The sequence below is a fragment of the Molossus molossus genome, unplaced genomic scaffold (assembly GCF_014108415.1).
Source record: "Molossus molossus isolate mMolMol1 unplaced genomic scaffold, mMolMol1.p scaffold_m16_p_2, whole genome shotgun sequence".
NCBI classification, from domain to species: domain Eukaryota; kingdom Metazoa; phylum Chordata; class Mammalia; order Chiroptera; family Molossidae; genus Molossus; species Molossus molossus.
In genome coordinates, this window is record NW_023425355.1 from 118,783,254 (window position 1) to 118,801,392 (window position 18,139).

The window sequence follows — 18,139 nt, forward strand, 5'->3', positions numbered from 1 at the left end:
AACTCTACCTAGGAGAGACAATGATGTCTCACAAAATAAATAATATCAATAAAGAGAAATTCTAAAAAATAACCAATTATAAATTCTGCACTTCAAAAGTAAATTATTTGAAAATAAAAATCACTAGAGGGTCTCAACAGTAAGTTCAAGGTGGTAAAACAACCAGTACACTTGAAAACAAGTAGTATAAAATGATTCATTCTAAAGAATAGACAAACATTAAATATAGAACATAAAAAGAGAGACTGAAATTAATAAAAGAACCAAATGGAATTTCTGGAGTTAGAAACTACAGGAAAGATATGAAACATATCACTATACAGGCTCAACAATGGAGTTGAACTGGCAGGAAAAAATAACAAACTTGAAGGTTGTTAGAGATTATGTAATCTAAAGGAGAGAGAGCAAGAAAAGAATTTTAAAAAACACAGCAGAGTCTCAAACATATATGGCACACCATTAAATTCACCAAGATATTGTAATAGAATTACCAGAGGGAAAGAAAAAAAAGAAAGGGGAAAAACGAGTTTGAAAAACAAGGTGGGTGAACAAAGCTAGAACCATCACCCTCCTGATTTCACACTGTATTACAAAGCTATAATAATTAGAAGAGGGTGGTATGGGCATAAAGGCAGACACATAGACCAGTGTAACAGAGTAGAAAGCCCAGAAATAAACCCATGCATATATGGTCAATTAATATAAGACAAAGAAGCCAAGAATATACAATGGGAAAAGGTGTTTCTAAAATAAATCGTGTGTAAAAACTCGACAGCCATGTGCAAAACAATAAAACTTGACCACTATCTTACACCATACACAAAAATTAACTCAAAACGGATAAAATACTTCAACATAAGAACTGAAACCATAAAACTTTAAGAAGAAAACAGACAGTATGATCTTTGACATATTTCTGGGCAAAGATTTTTTGAATCTGACACCAAAAGACAAAACAACAAAAGCAAAAATAAACAAGTGGGACTGCATCAAACTAAAAAGCTTCTGCACAACAAAATGAAAAGGCAGCCTACAGAATGGGAGAAATATTTGTAATCATATATCAAATACGGGACTAAAAGCTGACATATAAAAAGAACTCATGACTCAACAGCAATACACACATACACACACACATATATATCCAATAAAAGATGTTTAAAAGCTCTGAATAAACATTTTTCCAAAGAAGTCATACAGATGGCCAGCAGGTACATCACTAATCATCAGGGAAATGCACATCAAAACCACAGTGAGATACTGCCTCATAGCTGTTAGAATGGCTACTATCAAAAAAATCAAGTAATAACAAGTGCTGATGGGAATGTGGAGAAAATGGAACCCTTGTACATTGTTGGTGGGAATGTAAAATAGTGCAGCTATCATAAAAAACAGTATGGTGGCTCCTCAAAAAGTTAATAATAGAGCTACCATAGGTCCCAGCAATACCACTTCAGGGTATTTACCCAAAGGAAACAAAAACACTAATTCCAAAAGATATTTGTACCCTTATGTTCATTGCAGCATTATTTACAATGGCCCAAATATGGAAACAACCTAGGTCTCTGTAGCTAGGTGAAAAGATGAAGAAATTGTGGTATATATACACAGTGGAATATTACTTCACAATGAAAATGAACAAAACCATGCCATTTGCAACATGAATGTACCTAAAGGGTATTATGCTAAGTAAAATAAGTCAGAGAAAGATATGTACCTTATTAATTCACTTATATGTAAACTCTAAGAAAACAAAACAAATGAACAAACAAAACAAAACAGAAACAGACCCAAAAACATAGAGAACAAGCTGATAGTTTCCAAAGGGGAATGAGGTGAGGAAATGGGTAAAAAAAAAACAATAAAATCTTTTTGATATTTGTGACAACATTGATAAAATGAGGGCATTATGCTAAGTAAAATAAGTCAGACACAGAAAGACAAATACTGTATGATCACTGTTACAGATGAAATCTAAACAAAACAAAAAACCAACTCATAGATACAGAGAATAGATTTGTGGTTATCAGAGGTGGGAGAAATGGGGGGGTGGGTCAAGAGATAATACAAAAGAAAAAAGAATTAAGCACTTATCTTAGTTTTCTTACATAAACTGTACCACTGGGTAAACAATTGGAGGATGGGAAGTTCTCTTTATGAAATATTCTAACTAATGCATTTCATAAATAATAGAAATGGAATATCATTTTGCAATCTCAATGAATAATAGATGCACTTATTGGCATCAATGGCTGCTAACATTCCACACACACACAAAAGATATTACATGATTCCTAATAAAAGATGTATCACTTCCTTTAATCTGTAATTTTTATTTTTTTGGTTTATCCTCACCTGAAGATATTTTTCCTTTGACTTTTTACACAGAGTGGGAGGGAAGGAGAGAGAAAGAGAAACATCAATGTGAGAGAGACATGTCGACCAGCTGCCCCCAACATGACCCCAAATGGGGCCAGGGATCCAACCTTTAACCCAGGTATGTGACTTTGACAGAAATCGAACATGTGACCCCTTGGTCTGTGGGCCAATGTTCTAACAACTGAGCCAAATTGGCCAGGGCTAATCTGCAATTTTAAATGTAATTCAAAAAATGCAGTTCATAAGTCATTAAAAATTAAAATACTACATTAGAAAATATTCATTTGATGTAAAATAAAGCAGTTATAGCAGCATAGATAAACAAAAAAATAGCATGAGGTATATAGAAAAACAAATGGAAACAAGCGGATGTAAATCCAACCATGTCAATAAAGCATTAATGTCAATGCATTAAACAACTTAATCAAAAGGCAGTAATTATAAGACCATATTTTAAAATAAATACGCAAAACAAGATCCAACTATATGCTCTCTAAGCCAAATAAGCCAGTCAGATAAAGACAAGTACCACATGATCTCAGTTATTTGTGGAATATAATGAACAAAATAAGCTGTCGACCCAAAGAGATCCAAAATCATGGAAGTAGGGAACAGACTGACAAACCTCAGAGGAATGGGGGTGGCAGAGGTGGAAAGAAATAAACCAAAGAACTTATATACATATGTGCACAACCAATCATGGACACTAGGCTGGGGAAGGCAGGAGGCAGGTGGGAGTGGGAAGGACGGGGTCAATGAGGAAAAAAGGGAGACATCTGTAATGCGTGCAACAACGAAAAATTTAAAAATACAAATAGACTGAAAGCAAAAAAATAAAAAATGTATATCATACATACAACTACAAGAGAGCTAGAGAGGCTATGCCAATACCAAACATGATAGAATAAAAACAAAAAAGTGCCAGCTGGTGAGGCTCAGTAGTTGAGCGTGGACCCCTCCACCAAGAGGTCCCCAGTTCGATTCCCCATCAGGGCACATGCCCAGGTTGTGGGCAATGTTTCTATCTCTCTCTCCCTTTCCCTTCCTCTCTCCCTAAAATCAATAAAGAAAAAAAAAATTTAAGTAACATTAGCTCAGAGGGAAAAGGAGAGGGAGGACGGGTAGAGATTAACCAACAAATTTATATGTATAATCCATGGACACAGATAATAGTGTGGTGAAGGCCTGAGGTGGGGTAGACAGGAACAGGGTGGAGGGGGTCAATGGGGGGAAAAGTGTGGAAGACACCTGTAATACTTTCAACAATAAAGATAAATTTAAAAAAGAAAAAAGAACTGAAAGGAGACAGACCTGGGGGAAAAAAAAGATCAAATCTGGTCACCGTGCTACATATAATTTCGGGCTAAATATATAAAAAATTTCATTTTATTTTAAAATACATTTAATATAAGATTATTAATAAAAACTAAATCCTGGCCCTGGCCGGTTTGGCTCAGCGGTTAGAGTGTTGGCCTGCGGTCCGGAGAGACCCGGGTTAGGTTCCCGCTAAGGGCACGTACCTCGGTTGCAGTTTGTCCCCGGCCCTGGTCGGTCGTGCGGGTGGCAGCCACTCGATGTGTCCCTTTCATATCGATGTCTCTCTCTCTCTCTCTGTTCCTCTCTCTCCCTCCCACTCTACCTGAACAAAAAATGGAAAAATGTCCTCAGGTGAGGATTAAAAAACAAACAAACAAACAAAAAAAACACTAAATCCTGATCAGTTTAAAAGTAGAGTATTTAAAATTAGGTCACTTACACTGTTTATAACAAAAAGAGTCTCTCTATGAATTAATTGGCATTAAATTCCTTTCTTATCTCCTTCATCATCTAAAATAATTTAAGTAATATCTGCCTAGTATAAAATATTGATTTTGTAAACATTACAATTGTTTTTTTAAATTGTGAGTTTTAAAATTTTGCCCAAGTTTAAGGGGCACATTCATACAGAGAGGAAGGAGTCAAATTACCCCAATTAACAATCTTGTCCTCTATCAAACCATGCACCCCACACAAGATATAACAATTTTGATGTGATCTAAGATAAACCACAAAGTAAAAATAAAAATATTATGATTTTTTTTAGAAATATACAACTATAATGTTCTACCAATTCCTAGAACTTTGAGATTTTCTTTCAGCTCTACCACTAGAATGCAAGGCTGACTATGTTCGATCCTGATTTCTTCTTAAAAACTGCAGTCAGTCATTTGGTTCATTTAAGAGCATATTTTAATAATGGATTAATGTTACATTTGCTGACATTTGATAGTCCTTACATTCTGATATTACACTTTAATAAAAGTATAGTAAATAAAATTCTCCCTCAGTGAGCTTGGGAACCATAAACTCACCAATAACTGTTAAACAAAAGAATTTCTGCTTTGTCAACAATAAGTGATACTGTTGATAAGAAACTTCCAAAAGCCTAGACATACAGTGATTTTAAAAACTGAAAATTATCAAATGTTAATAAGCATACATAAAACCTATGGTCTCAACACAAGTATTATTTTGAGGATCTGATTTCTAAAGCTTGTGGAAAGATAGTTTGTAATTTAAGTAGTATATAAGGTATCATTGTCCATATTCTCCCTCAACATGTAAATACATATCAAGATATTTTTCTAGTGTGAACTTAAACAATAATTAGGTATTTTATTGTATTTTCATTTAAAATCTATGTTGTTGCTCTTGTTAAATATCAAGGTGCACAGATTCACATTTCATGTGCTATTTTAATCAATAATGATGCCTTAAAAACGAATTTTCTGCTTGAATAAATATTTCATTTTGGAAGTTAACAGATGAAATAAAATTAGAAATAAAAAGTCTGTTCATTATCATTTTTTTTAATTGGAAGATGAGTAAATCTCAACAAACTGAAATCTTATGCATAAAATTCATAAATTTGATATGATCAGTCTTAGTTCTATATAGATCAAATAGCATTTCAAGGAAAACTGATTTACCTTCATTCCTTGTTCTATTTTATCCAACTGCTTATACATTTATAGCAACACAAATACAAAAAAAAAAATTATCCTCAAAATAGTTCATGTCAAAGAACATTACATATTTCCTTTAAGATTGGATATAGCTAACTGTAATAAATTTACACCAAAACAGTAACTTACCTGAAGTCACCAGCAATATGGAAGACATTTTTAACCTTCACAGTGATTTCTTTCCAGTTATAACATGGGTTTTCGCATTTTATAATTTCCTAAAGTAAAAAATAAATAAGTAAAGATATACTGAATAGTAAGAACAAAAGAAAATAACCTGTAGTATAAAATAAAAGCTTAAAGTATCTAAAAACATGTTCATTTAAATATTACAATGATATTAATTTATATAATTACCCTTTCTCAGAAACACCGTATTGTGAAAATCTGAGTGGGAAGAAATAAAAACACATTTCATATTTTACCTCATCACTGATCCATAGAACTTTTGCTAACAACTGAACTCTCAACAGTAGTATCTCCCAAATAGATTCCTTAAAATTTTTTCATTAATGACTGAGCATTTCATATTTGCAAATTAGTTAATTATATATACACCTAATAACATGATATAAGGGAGAGGCAGGTGTATGTGTGTGTGTATGCACACCGGTGTGTGAGTGTATGAATATCTGTGTATGAGAGTGTATGAGTGTGGCATCCTTGTGTTTATAACATAGTGGCTACACTGACATATTTTTACTGTAATAAAATTTAAAATTTAAATTACTCAGTGGATGTCCATAAAGGAAAAGATCCTAGGAATTCTACATTTTCAGACTGATTGTGTTCTTACCTTTTTTTTTTTTTCCTCTCTATTATTACCCACTCTCTCTCCTGGTGACTAAGACCATCAATAGTCAGATGGAGCAGTAAACAGAGACAACATGAGCTTCAATTATCACTTTTCCACCCCAGAGCCATGTTAATAGCAGGTTAAAACCATCCCTCTCTCTTAGATACATGTGGCGAAGCAATGTTTTTTTTTTTTTTCTTTTTTTTTTCAGAGAATGTATGTGAAAGGATTGGGAAGTGTAAGAGTTCGTTAATCAGGAGAAAATCAGAAGATTATAATACATATCTCAGTGATAATCAAATGCCTGCTTCCTATTCTGGGTGTTATTATCTAATAAGCCAGTCAGTCCGTCCATGTGAACATCTTAATGCTCTCCTTACATAACTGATCATCACTAGAGTCATTCCACTTAAGTCCTACTCATGCCACTGCACACCTAAAATTCTTTAAATTCCATATGCAAATCTGGCAACATAACAAATTTACTTCTTCTTTACCATATGTCCATGGTAGAACATAATATTTAGCCAAAGTACAGACTACAAAAAGTCAATAATAGCAATGCCACAATCAGTTTATAGAAATGTTTAAAATCCTTCTCCCTCATCTGCTGAGATATAAACAGAACTCTGGAACATCATCACCTCTCAATAAGTGGCAGCCTCAGTATTACCATCATAATGAATTTGATCCACAGGACACTCAAGATAAACTGAAGAATGTTCCAATTGGAGAAGAGAAACATTTTCTTTGCTGTGTAAACCACCTAGCCTCAATTCAAACAAAAGCAGATACAGGCCCAGGGACTGCTTTAACTTAAATCACAAGTCTCCATGGCAGAGGGTATGTCAGTTGCTACGTGTATAGTGAATGAATCCTTTAAGAAAAGCACAAATGTACAGTTATCCTAAAAAATCTGACCTTAAAATAACACTCAGTCCAAGTCCTTTCAAATTCTATTATGAAACTAGAGACTTATTTCTACAGAAAGAGCATTATAGTAAGAATATCAGACACAGAGGCCAAAATCTGTGCAAATGTAAGTACATACACAGGATCTCAAGGAACAAGAGCTGCCAGGAGATAAAACTCGGAAGAACAGCTATGCTTGGCATATTCCATGGCCTGAGAAGAGAAGCAAAGACATACAACATATGTAAAATTTACTTACAATGGGTTTAAATTTTCGGACTTCACCCTTGAGAGCAAAAACCATTGTAGTGCCTCCTACTGCAGTCTTCGGTTTTGAAATGAATAGCACCGAAGCTTCAGCAGGATGGAGGAAGCGACTGGAGAATTTCAGAGTGATACAGATTTTGTCTCTAATAAAAGATAAAAGAAAAATATTTTATTGAAAAGAGACAACTAACAACTATTGCAATATACTCACTTGTACAATGAAATTCAAGACTGACGCAGATCTCATGAAGCCTACAATCTAGTTATTGTCATCAGTTAAAACATCTTGATCCATCAGTGTCTTCTTTGGAGAAATGTCAATTCAGGTCCTCTGTCCAGTTTTGCATTGGATTATTTGTTGCTGATTTTTTGGGTGTTGAGCTGTATGAGTTCTTTATATATTTTTATATAAACCCCTTATCAACAAATTTTTGAAAAGATGCTCAACATCACCAAGCATCAGGGGAATGCAAATTAAAACCACAAAAATATATCACCTCACACTTGTCAGAATGGCTAGCATCAATAAATCAACAAATAACAAGTACTAGTGAGGATGTGGAGAAAAGGGAACCCTCATGCACTGTTGGTTGGATTTCAAATTGGTACACCCACCAATTTGAAAACAGTATAGAGGTTTCTCAAAAAATTAAAAATAGAACTTCCACATGACCCATAAATTCCACTTCTGGGTATTTAACTGAAGAAATTCAAAACACTAATTCTAAAAGATGCATTCCCCCCTATGTTAATTGTGGCATTATTAACAATAGCCAAGATATAAAAGCAATCTAAGTGTCCATCGATAGACGAATGAAGAAAAAGGAGTTGGAATGTTACTCAACCATAAAAAAGAATGAAATCTTGCCAATTGAGAGAACATGGATGGGTCTAGAGGGTATTATGTTAAGTGAAATAAGTCAGTCAGAGAAAAGCAATTACCATATGATTTCACTTATATGTGGAATCTGAAAACAACAAAACAAACAAACAAGAACAAACTCATAGATACAGAGAAAAAATTGATGGCCATCAGATAAGAAGGGGGTGGGAGGACTGGGTTTAAAAGTTGAAAGGGATTAAGTACAAATTGCCAGTTATAAAAACAGTCACAGGATGTAAAGTACAGCATAGGAAATATAGCCAATTATATTGTAATAACTATGCATAGTGTCAGATGGGTACTAGACTTATTGGGGTGATCACTTTGTAAGTTATATAAATGTCAAACCACTATGTTGTATCCCTGAAACTAACATAACACTGTATGTCAACTGCAATTGGAAAATAAATTAATTCTAAAAGAAAGCATCTTGCCTGGCCAGTTTGGCTCAGCAGTTAGAGCATTGGCCCATGGACAAAAGAGTCGCAAATTCGATTCTGGTCAAGGGCACGTACCTTGGTTGTGGTTCGGTCCCCGGCCCAGGTCCAGGTTGTGCAGGAGACAACCAACCGATGTTTCTCTCTCACATCGATGGATGTTTCTCTGTCTCTGTCTCTCTCTCCCTCCCTCCTTCCCACTCTGTGTGAAAATAAACAGAAAAATATCCTCGGGTGAAAAAAAAAAAAAATAGCCCAGCCGATGTGGCGTAGTGGTTGAGCATCGACCCACGCACCAAGAGGTCGACCCATGCACCAAGAGGTCGCTAGTTTGATTCCCAGTCAGGGCACATGCCCAGGTTGTGGGCCAAATCCCCAGTGGGGGGAATGCAGGAGACAGCCAATTGATGTTCTCTCTCATGTTTCTATCTCTCTCTCCCTCTTCTTTCCTCACTCTCTAAAATCAATAAAGAAAAAAATGTTTTTTAAAGAAAAAATAAAACTAAAAAAGAAGGCGTCTTGATCCAATCTGTTAAATCTAAAGTTAACTTCCAAATGTACGTATAATCTACCAATTATTGGATTTTCTAACAGCTAGCCAAAGAAAATCATATATATTTTTGTGTGAATTTCATATGACATTCTGTGCTACTGTTTAGGCAAATTTTTAGTCATGTCACTGGTTTTTGGTCACATGGAGGAGAAAATGGGAAAGACTAAAAATTCAAAAAATACTTTAAACTGTGATTGAAAATAAAATTCAAATCTCAATTGAAACTAATGGTATATAAGTAGCATGACTTTTATTTGCAAGATAATATGTAATTAAAAGAAGGAGTAAAGAAAACATATCCATCTCCCTTAATCTTCAACTTGCTACTCTAAAATACAGTAAAAAGGTAAAGAGTCTATGACCTTGGAGATTTCACTTCCCAGTCTGTGGGGGAATGACTGATCCATATCATCCTGGCAACCCTGCATGACAACACATAGGCCACAAATGCAAGGCTTGCCTTCAGTGGATGTTAAGTCTTTGCAGAAAGTTCTATGATCTTCTCCTAACAAAAGAGCTTGGAGGCTCATGAAGTGCTACTACAAAAACATTTCTCACTTGCCTCCCAAACTCCACTAAGAGGGTGTCACCAGACAGTTTCTGATGAGGTCTGAGACTTTCTACCTAAGCCTCCTCAGGCTAAAGGTACAGGCTGTAATAGTATCCAGTTGCAGCATGAAACTGACTGTCAGCAACAGGGTGTCCTATTGTGCATGATACTACCATGTGGCCCCTTTTGCTCTGGTGTGCTGTACAAGGGACATGAGGAATCTAGTCCCTTTATTACTTTTGCTTTCACTGTTTATGTAAATAAAGAATTCTCCAAGTAAAAACTGCTTTTTATTGTTTCTTTTGTTTGTTTGTTTGTTTTTTGTTAGTCCTCACCCAAGGATATTTTTAAATTAATTTTTAGATAGAGTGGAAAGGAGGGAGGGGAGAGACAGAGAAACAACAATGTGAGAAAGGCACACCAATCGGCTGCCTCCCCCATGACCCCGCCTAGGGCCAGTGATCGAACCTATAACCCAGGTACATGCCCTTGACCTGGAACTGAACCTGCAACCCTTTGGTCTGCTGTCAGATGCTCTAACTCCTGAGCCAAACCAGTCAGGGCTCATTGTTTCTTTACTGGCTGAATTTTTCAGCCTTGCCTTGCCTTGACACAACTGTGGGTGATAATATTGGGTAAATTTCACCTTTACTTTTGCTCTGGCTTTTAACATATTTAGCATTATACAGCATATCACAGTTATTCTTTGTATAAACTATCACCTACCGCCTTTCCTTAGGATACACATATTTGGGAATGGAGATGGGACTAGATTCTTTGGGTATCAGAATTTGGCTTAATTTCCCTAGAACCATTGAGGAATTAATGTTGAATGGATGAGTCTAGGGAACAGCACAGTAGATGAATGGGGGACTTTCAAATCAATAGAAATATTCTCAAAACTGATTTTTAAGAAAAATTACAGCTCATATCTAGCAAGAGTGGGGATATATCCAGATATATCACTACTAATCTCCTTAATTTGTGCAAAAGCACATTTTCTTGGCTATTATGAAAATATCTTGGACCTGAATTTAATTGAGAACAAGGAATATTTGTTCTTACAATCTTTTTTCTGGGTATAATAAGCTCAAATTCTGTGTTAGGTACCTGTGAGTGATTTAGGATTTTTCTAGATATTCTAAAATCCATTGTTAGATAAAATCATTCATTCATTCAATTGATATCTATAGAGAACTTATAATATTCCAAGCACTGTTTTAAGTTTTGGGGATACACTAATAAGAAAAACACACTATTGTTGATCTCCTGGATCTTACGTTTTATAGGACATGATAGACAATATGTCATCACAAAAATAAAAGTGAAACTTACAAACTATGTGTCTGATGTGAAGTGGTATGAGAGCACATAACGGGGAGTGTGATACAGTCTGAAAGGTCAGATGAAGTGGGATATAATGGTTGAAAATGAGATGCCAGAATGAGCAGGCGAGGAAAGAAGGCATCCAAGGACTCTGATGGGGGAATTATAATATATTTGAAAAGTTTACCAAAAGCCAGTGGTGCTGAAGCTTAGAAAGCAAAACTTTTTGTGATGCAAAATATGGCCAAGAGCCTTCCATGAAAGCCACCTGGACCATGTTGAGATCTTCACTCTATATTATAATGGGGATGGGAATTTACAGGAATAATTGAAGTAGAAGAGTAACATGACCAAATTTGCATTTTAAAAAATCATTGCCTCCCTGGCCGGTTTGGCTCAGTGGTTAGAGCGTTGGCCTGCAGTCCAGAGAGACCTGGGTTTGGTTCCCGCTAAGGGCACGTACCTCGGTTGCAGTTTGTCCCTGGCCCTGGCTGGGTCATGTGGGTGGCAGCCACTTGTTGTGTCACTTTCACATTGATGTTTCTCTCTCTCTCTCTCCCTCCCACTCTATCTGAACAAAAATATCAAAAAATGTCCTTGGGTGAGCATAAAAAATAAAATAAATAAAAAATCATTGCCATTCTGATATAGAGAATGAATTGAAGAGAAACCTTTTAGGAGTCCCTTGTAGCAGCCCAGTTTAAAGGTAATGTACATTAAATTAGAATGAAAGAGGTAGCTAAGAGAAAAAGATGACAAATTTAAAATACATTTGGTAAAATCAACAGCACAAGATAATGGACTGGCTCTCCATGGATGCTGATGGAAGAGTGTTCAAGAATGATCATATTCTAAATAACATGCACTTGGTAAATGAATTCATGAACCTATACTTAAATCTTATGAAACATATTTTAAAATACAGTATCCTTTCCATGAGGCAATGGCTGATTTTAGGACCATGAAAATTTGATCTTCTCTTGAGTATAGATATTCCTTTTATAAAAAGAGAAAATAAATTGAAGGGATTAGCCAAAGAAGATATATGCATACCCACGGACACAGACAACAGTGTGGGGATGATCGGAGGGAAGAGGGGACGGGGGCTGGGTGGAGGAGGGCAAGGGGAAAATGGGGACATCTGTAATAGTGTCAATAATAAAAATAAAAGAGAAAAACTTTTGTAGTAATGTTGAAGCATGTAAATGACCAGGACTCCTTCCTGAATGTATTAGAAAGTTCAGAATCAAATGGATGGTCCACCTCAGGTCATGTCTTAGGTCTGCAGGCATGTATATCATAATTATAGGTTTTATCCTCTTTCATATTACATGTACCGCATAAACTACTTCTACTTGGCTTTTGGAAAAGATGGAGAATAAATATATAACACATCAATGTCAGTGCCCATATGGCTCAATGAGAATAATGAGGAAAAGAAGAAACAGAATGGTTTTCTAAAAGTATACTTTCACTTTTACAATAGTCACTCTATGGTTATAGCTAAATTTAGTCATGAAGTTAGATGCAGAAATAAACAAGTTTGTTTATATGCTGGTGTAGCTGTTTAATCTTTCTATATAAATTGTATCTCTGGGAATTTAAATCTGCAGCTGGCAGAAAAAGCTATTACTAATTGTGATTTAGACAGAATCTAAGGCAGGATGTGGTACACATAGATAATTACACAATGTCTGATAATGATAAAGCCACAGGTTTTTTGTTGTTGTTGTTGTTTAATAAAACAAAATAGCTTCTGAATCCTATTTGTAAAAAACAAAGACTATAAAATTATTTAGTCTCGCTAAAGGGATACTTAAAGATCCACCTAATAATAGTATTCAAGCCTACAAAATACAATGCATCCAGAAAAGTGAATAATTGTTTTCCATATACATGGAGATTCAAGCATTACGTTTTCTGAGAAACCTTCTGTGGTTTCCCCAAGCATACTTAAGTGGCTTCTTTTTTCCATTGCCTCTGCTTCTATACACGAATCACAAATAAAATAATTATCAAATTATATCCTCATTGTATATTTGCTTATATGGCACTCTGCTAGACTGTAAACATTGTGAATTGTGTTGATGTTTTCATCTAGGAATCACCAGCACTTTGAATTGAGGGGAGGTGGAAATACTTACTAATTGCTTCCTATAGGGTCCAGTTAAGTTCTAGGTGTTTCGCCTATGTAAGTACATTTATCACTGACAACAGTGTGAGCGCATAGTCTGATGCACATTTTCCAAGTAAGAAAAATTAGGCTGGATCATAGAGCCTGTATAGGTCAGTATTAAAGCCCAGCATTTAATTGTTGAATGACATGATAGAAGGGTTCTAGGCCACAATGGTATCTGAAACTGAGATTACTGCCTATAAGAGAAATCTCATTAAAATGATAATAAAGGGATTTTTTTAAAGCTGCTAATTAGAGGGAGCCATCTATGAGCATCTACAGTTCTACACAGAGGCTAATAAAGGAAACAAAGCTGCCCTATTGCCTAGTTTCAGTGAGGGCAAAATGCAGTTCAGACAGCCCTATTCTTCCCAAGGCCATTGCAGAATGCCAGGCAATTGGGCATGAAATGTTTTCACCCTAAAGTGAAATTTACCACTTTGCAAACCTGTGCATATATAACCTCACAATTTACTTTTCTATTACTACAGTATTACATATGAATGGATAAATAAGTATCACAAGTCATTAGAGTAAATCCTTCAATGTGAAACACTGAGACCAAAAAACAAACAAACAAACAAACAAACAAAAAACAAACATAAGAACTGACCTCATGAAAATAAAAATAAGCCCAGCCGGTGAGGCTCAGTAGTAGAGCAAGGACCCATGCACCAAGAGGTCACCAGTTCGATTCCAGGTCAGGCACCTACCCAGGATGTGGACCAAATCCCCAGTGGGGGGCATGCAGGAGGCAGCCAGTCAATATTCTCTCTCATTAATATTTCTATCTCTCTCTCCCTCTCCTTTCCTCTCTCTCTGAAATCAATAAAGAAAAAAAATTTTTAAAGAAAAAAGTAATACCAAGAATAGATGAGGATATAAAAGTCAGACATTTATAAAGCTACTGTGACCCCAAATTAATAACACAATGATATGAAATAGGAATATTCAAAGAAAAAGAAAGTGCTCATAAATATATATATGAGATTATCTACCTACCTACCTACCTACCTACCTACCTATGTGTAAATATACAATGACTAGGGATAGAGTATCTTTCAGGTATGACTACTAGTCTTCTACTTTTTTTCTTTACACTTTCATAGTTGCTAAATTTTCTATAATGAGTACATAGTGGTTTTATAATCAGAAACTGCACACACTGCTTCCAGTTTTCTGCAGAAAACAAAACAATACTACATAAATAATTTGTCTAACCTCTATAGCCAGTGTACATGAAAAATGAACTAAAATTAAATGCATACATAAAATGTAGCTGCTTTACGTTGTCAAAAATTTTTAACAAAACTGATGAGGAATCTCTGCAGCATAAGAATAAATTATCTATATGTGAGTGATGGTCTTTTCACTCATTTATATCCGTTAAAAATAAAACCAGGTGACTTTTTAATAATTATAACACACATTGAATCTCTAGGGCTGATAACTTCAATGAAGCAAAATTAAACAAACAAACAAATAAACAAAGACTTACCTTGGAGGAATTGTCACAATATCCCCAGTTTGGGAGAGGGAGAAGTCAGCGGCATCTCTTCCAATAATTGCAGCTTTATACACTAATTCTTTGGAGCTTGGATTTGTCACTAGAATCTATGTTGCAGAATAAGGGAGTACAAATAAGATCACGATTTTGAAAAAAATATTTTAATAATATAACATTTAAAAAACAACATTTCTTATATTTATCAAGGAGAGTTACACATTGTAATCATGAACATATTTGTTCCTAATGTACTAACTGGAGGAAAGCAGACTTTGTATTCGAAAGCAGCATATATATAGTTTAGCAAAAGTGGGTGGGGAGAAGGAGCTCTCAGGTAAGGAAATGACACAAAGATTTGAAATCCAAAGTTAGCAACTTGGATTTTATTCTTATTGCAAAGGGAAATCTTTGGAGAATTTTAAACATAAAACTTATATAATCTAATTTACAAAAAGGATACTCTGGCTGGTCAGTGTAGAAAGTTATAAGAGGGTAGCTTTAAAATCAGAGGTCTATGCCCTGGCCGGTTTGGCTCAGTGGTTAGAGCGTCGGCCTGCAGTCCAGAGAGACCCGGGTTCGGTTCCCGCTAAGGGCACATACCTCGGTTGCAGTTTGTCCCCAGCCCTGGTCGGTCGTGTGGGTGGCAGCCACTCGATGTGTCCCTTTCACATCGATGTTTCTCTCTCTCTCTGTTCCTCTCTCTCCCTCCCACTCTACCTGAACAAAAAATGGAAAAATGTCCTCAGGTGAAGATAAAAAAAAATAAAAATAAAAAAAAATAAAATAAAATCAGAGGTCTAGGCCAGAAATGATGGTAGCCTCGTCTAGAAGCAATAGTATAGCTAGGGTTTGACTGTCCCTTCCTTTCTGATGCTGAGAGATGGGGAGTATTGGAGAATGGGCTTCTTCATTTTTAGATAGTATTCCATGAACACTTGACTACACAAGTCTTTATATAGACTATAATGGGGATTAAAAATAAAAAAACACAGTAGGAAGACACAAGGTTATCATGGAAAGTACTGACCCAAAAGAGAAAGAAGACCTGGGGCAAATGGGTGATTGGCCAAATAAAAGTAAAAAAAAAAAAAAAAAAAAAGGTAACTGCACTTAGGCAGTCCAGGAACCATAGACATGGATATTTGAAGAGTTAATAACTAGCATTATGTACAATTACAATAAATCGTAAAGAATATGGTAGAGGTTTGTTGAAATATTACATTAAATACTTTTATATTTCAATGAAGACTTTGGTAACTACCAGGACAAGTCTGTTGGTGCTGAACAGTTTCTATATTCAGTTACCCCATGGATTTTAGGGTCTCACATTGCTTGCCTACGTATAGATATCAGTATCTAAGGAATTAATTAACAGACCAACTGATTTTTTAAGTCCCAGAGTTAATTCCCATTTTCTGGAAAGAAAAGCTAAAAATAATAATAAATTCACTGTGCACTAATATTTGCCTATAGTCCTGGAACTTCTATAATCAGCCCTGAGATCTTAAGGAACACATTCATTCTCACTGCCATATCATATGGATGACACTAAGTCATTGGGCTCATCTGTAGTCAGAGTATTCCACCCAACTCTAGGATTTCATGTAGGGGTGGTGAGTGGTACATGGGAAGAAAGGAAAGCTGTTGAAGGGAAGGAAAGAGAGCTTTGGAGCCTTGATTCCCATTTTGCAATGACAGTATTTAACTATTGTGTTTCTCTGTAAAGTTTCTTTCAAAAAGGGGAGTGGAGGGTCAATAGCTATAAAATTGTCTCAGGAAAATTACTGCATCCTACATTTTTTTCATTGATCACCCTATGTTTGATGGTTCCAGTATTGTGTTTCTATTTCAAGCATACAGCTACAGAAATACCTTTTCAATTATAGTATCCACTGACTGAGATTTTTCTTTATTCTGGAAGATTGAAAGGGTTGGTGAGAATGACATTCTATGACTTAGGCACTGCCATTTATGGTGCTGATGCATGCGGCAAACTATGTCTAGGTTTCTCAGCAACTTCCAAATGAATGATTTTTTTCTTAGTAAAATTTAAAATAAAAGCTTGCTATAATTAATTTTTATTTAGCATTTATATTTGATTTTTATTGTTTTCTTCAAAAAATGTATCTTACATTTGTGAAAAATAAAAACTGTGTCTGTACAATGTCATCTATAATCTTAAGGTGTGAAGAATATTTCTAATAAAGAATTAAGTTGGAGAGAAATCCTGTTTCCAATGTAGTATGTTTTAATTTTATTTTTAACATCACAATTACAATTTATTTTTAAATATGAGCTTGTGTTATTAACTAATATTTAAAATTAACAATTAGACATAAATAAATACAAACATATAGTCAAAGTTAAAGAATTGTTAATAATATTTAACTGTAATAAATCACTGCTTAATCTAATTCAGACTCTTCCTGTCTTCTGCAGGCTTAAGCAAAATATTTCTAACTCTTTAGAAATTTTATTTTGAAGTCAGAAGTTCTCTCCAATATAATTATAGCTCTAGGCTAGTTAGTACCCAAGGCCCTTGAATATCATTGCAGTCAGGGAATTAATCAGAATAAATACTGCTGAAGAAAAGTCTCTAAATTGAGCCCTTTACAATTTGAGACAACAACTGGGATTTTTTCCCAACATTTTAACTGAATATTGTCAATCATTGCTCATATTGTCACAGCGGCTATACAGTTATTTTTTTTTTAAAGAGGTTACATCTACAAATAAAACATCACTGGGACACATATTTTTAAGACCAAATACAGATAAGTTTTGCATCGGAAGTATAAAATTAACACCCCACTGATAAGTATGGGGAGGAATATATATAACAGCCTGAGGAAAAGAAATAAACATGATCTGACCAAAGCAGTAAAATAATTTTTGTACAAAATAAGATTCTATCAGCCCATAGTGTCCTGAGAAAGAAGCAAGAAGACTACCACCTATAAATCTGGTTAAAGATTTTATGAAAACAATCTTAGATAAACATAAACAATTTAAAATTGCATGGTAGAAGATATTTCCCAAGTGTTCCTGTGAAACATTGTTTGATATTGAGGACAATGATTCTCAAAGAGAATACTTGTAAAATATGGACATATTTATATAGATTTTTTTATTATCATAGGACTCAAAAATTTAATTTTCATTTTTTTTCTGAAAATTAGAAAATTCACTGTTTCACATTTAGCACCTCCAGCTTATATAATATCATTTATAGAGAATGAGGTGGCTCTGGTCAGGAGCACTCCCATTTTACTTCCGTTTCTATATCCTCATTTGAACAACAACAAAAAAATCCATCTGGATGTATGAACTACTCCTCCTAAAGGAAAG

At 34.9% G+C, this 18,139-nt stretch overlaps 1 protein-coding gene across 1 annotated transcript in view; it reads right to left on the minus strand.

The window, feature by feature from the left end:
- CFAP47 (cilia and flagella associated protein 47) overlaps window positions 1–18,139 on the minus strand; it is a 442,571-nt gene that overhangs the window by 204,446 nt on the left and 219,986 nt on the right. The window contains exons 38-40 of the mRNA XM_036270144.1: window positions 14,783–14,898; window positions 7,352–7,502; window positions 5,514–5,602 (exon numbers count right to left, since the gene is read on the minus strand). Coding sequence (XP_036126037.1) covers window positions 5,514–5,602; window positions 7,352–7,502; window positions 14,783–14,898 — 356 coding nt within the window. The remainder of the gene's footprint in view (window positions 1–5,513; window positions 5,603–7,351; window positions 7,503–14,782; window positions 14,899–18,139) is intronic.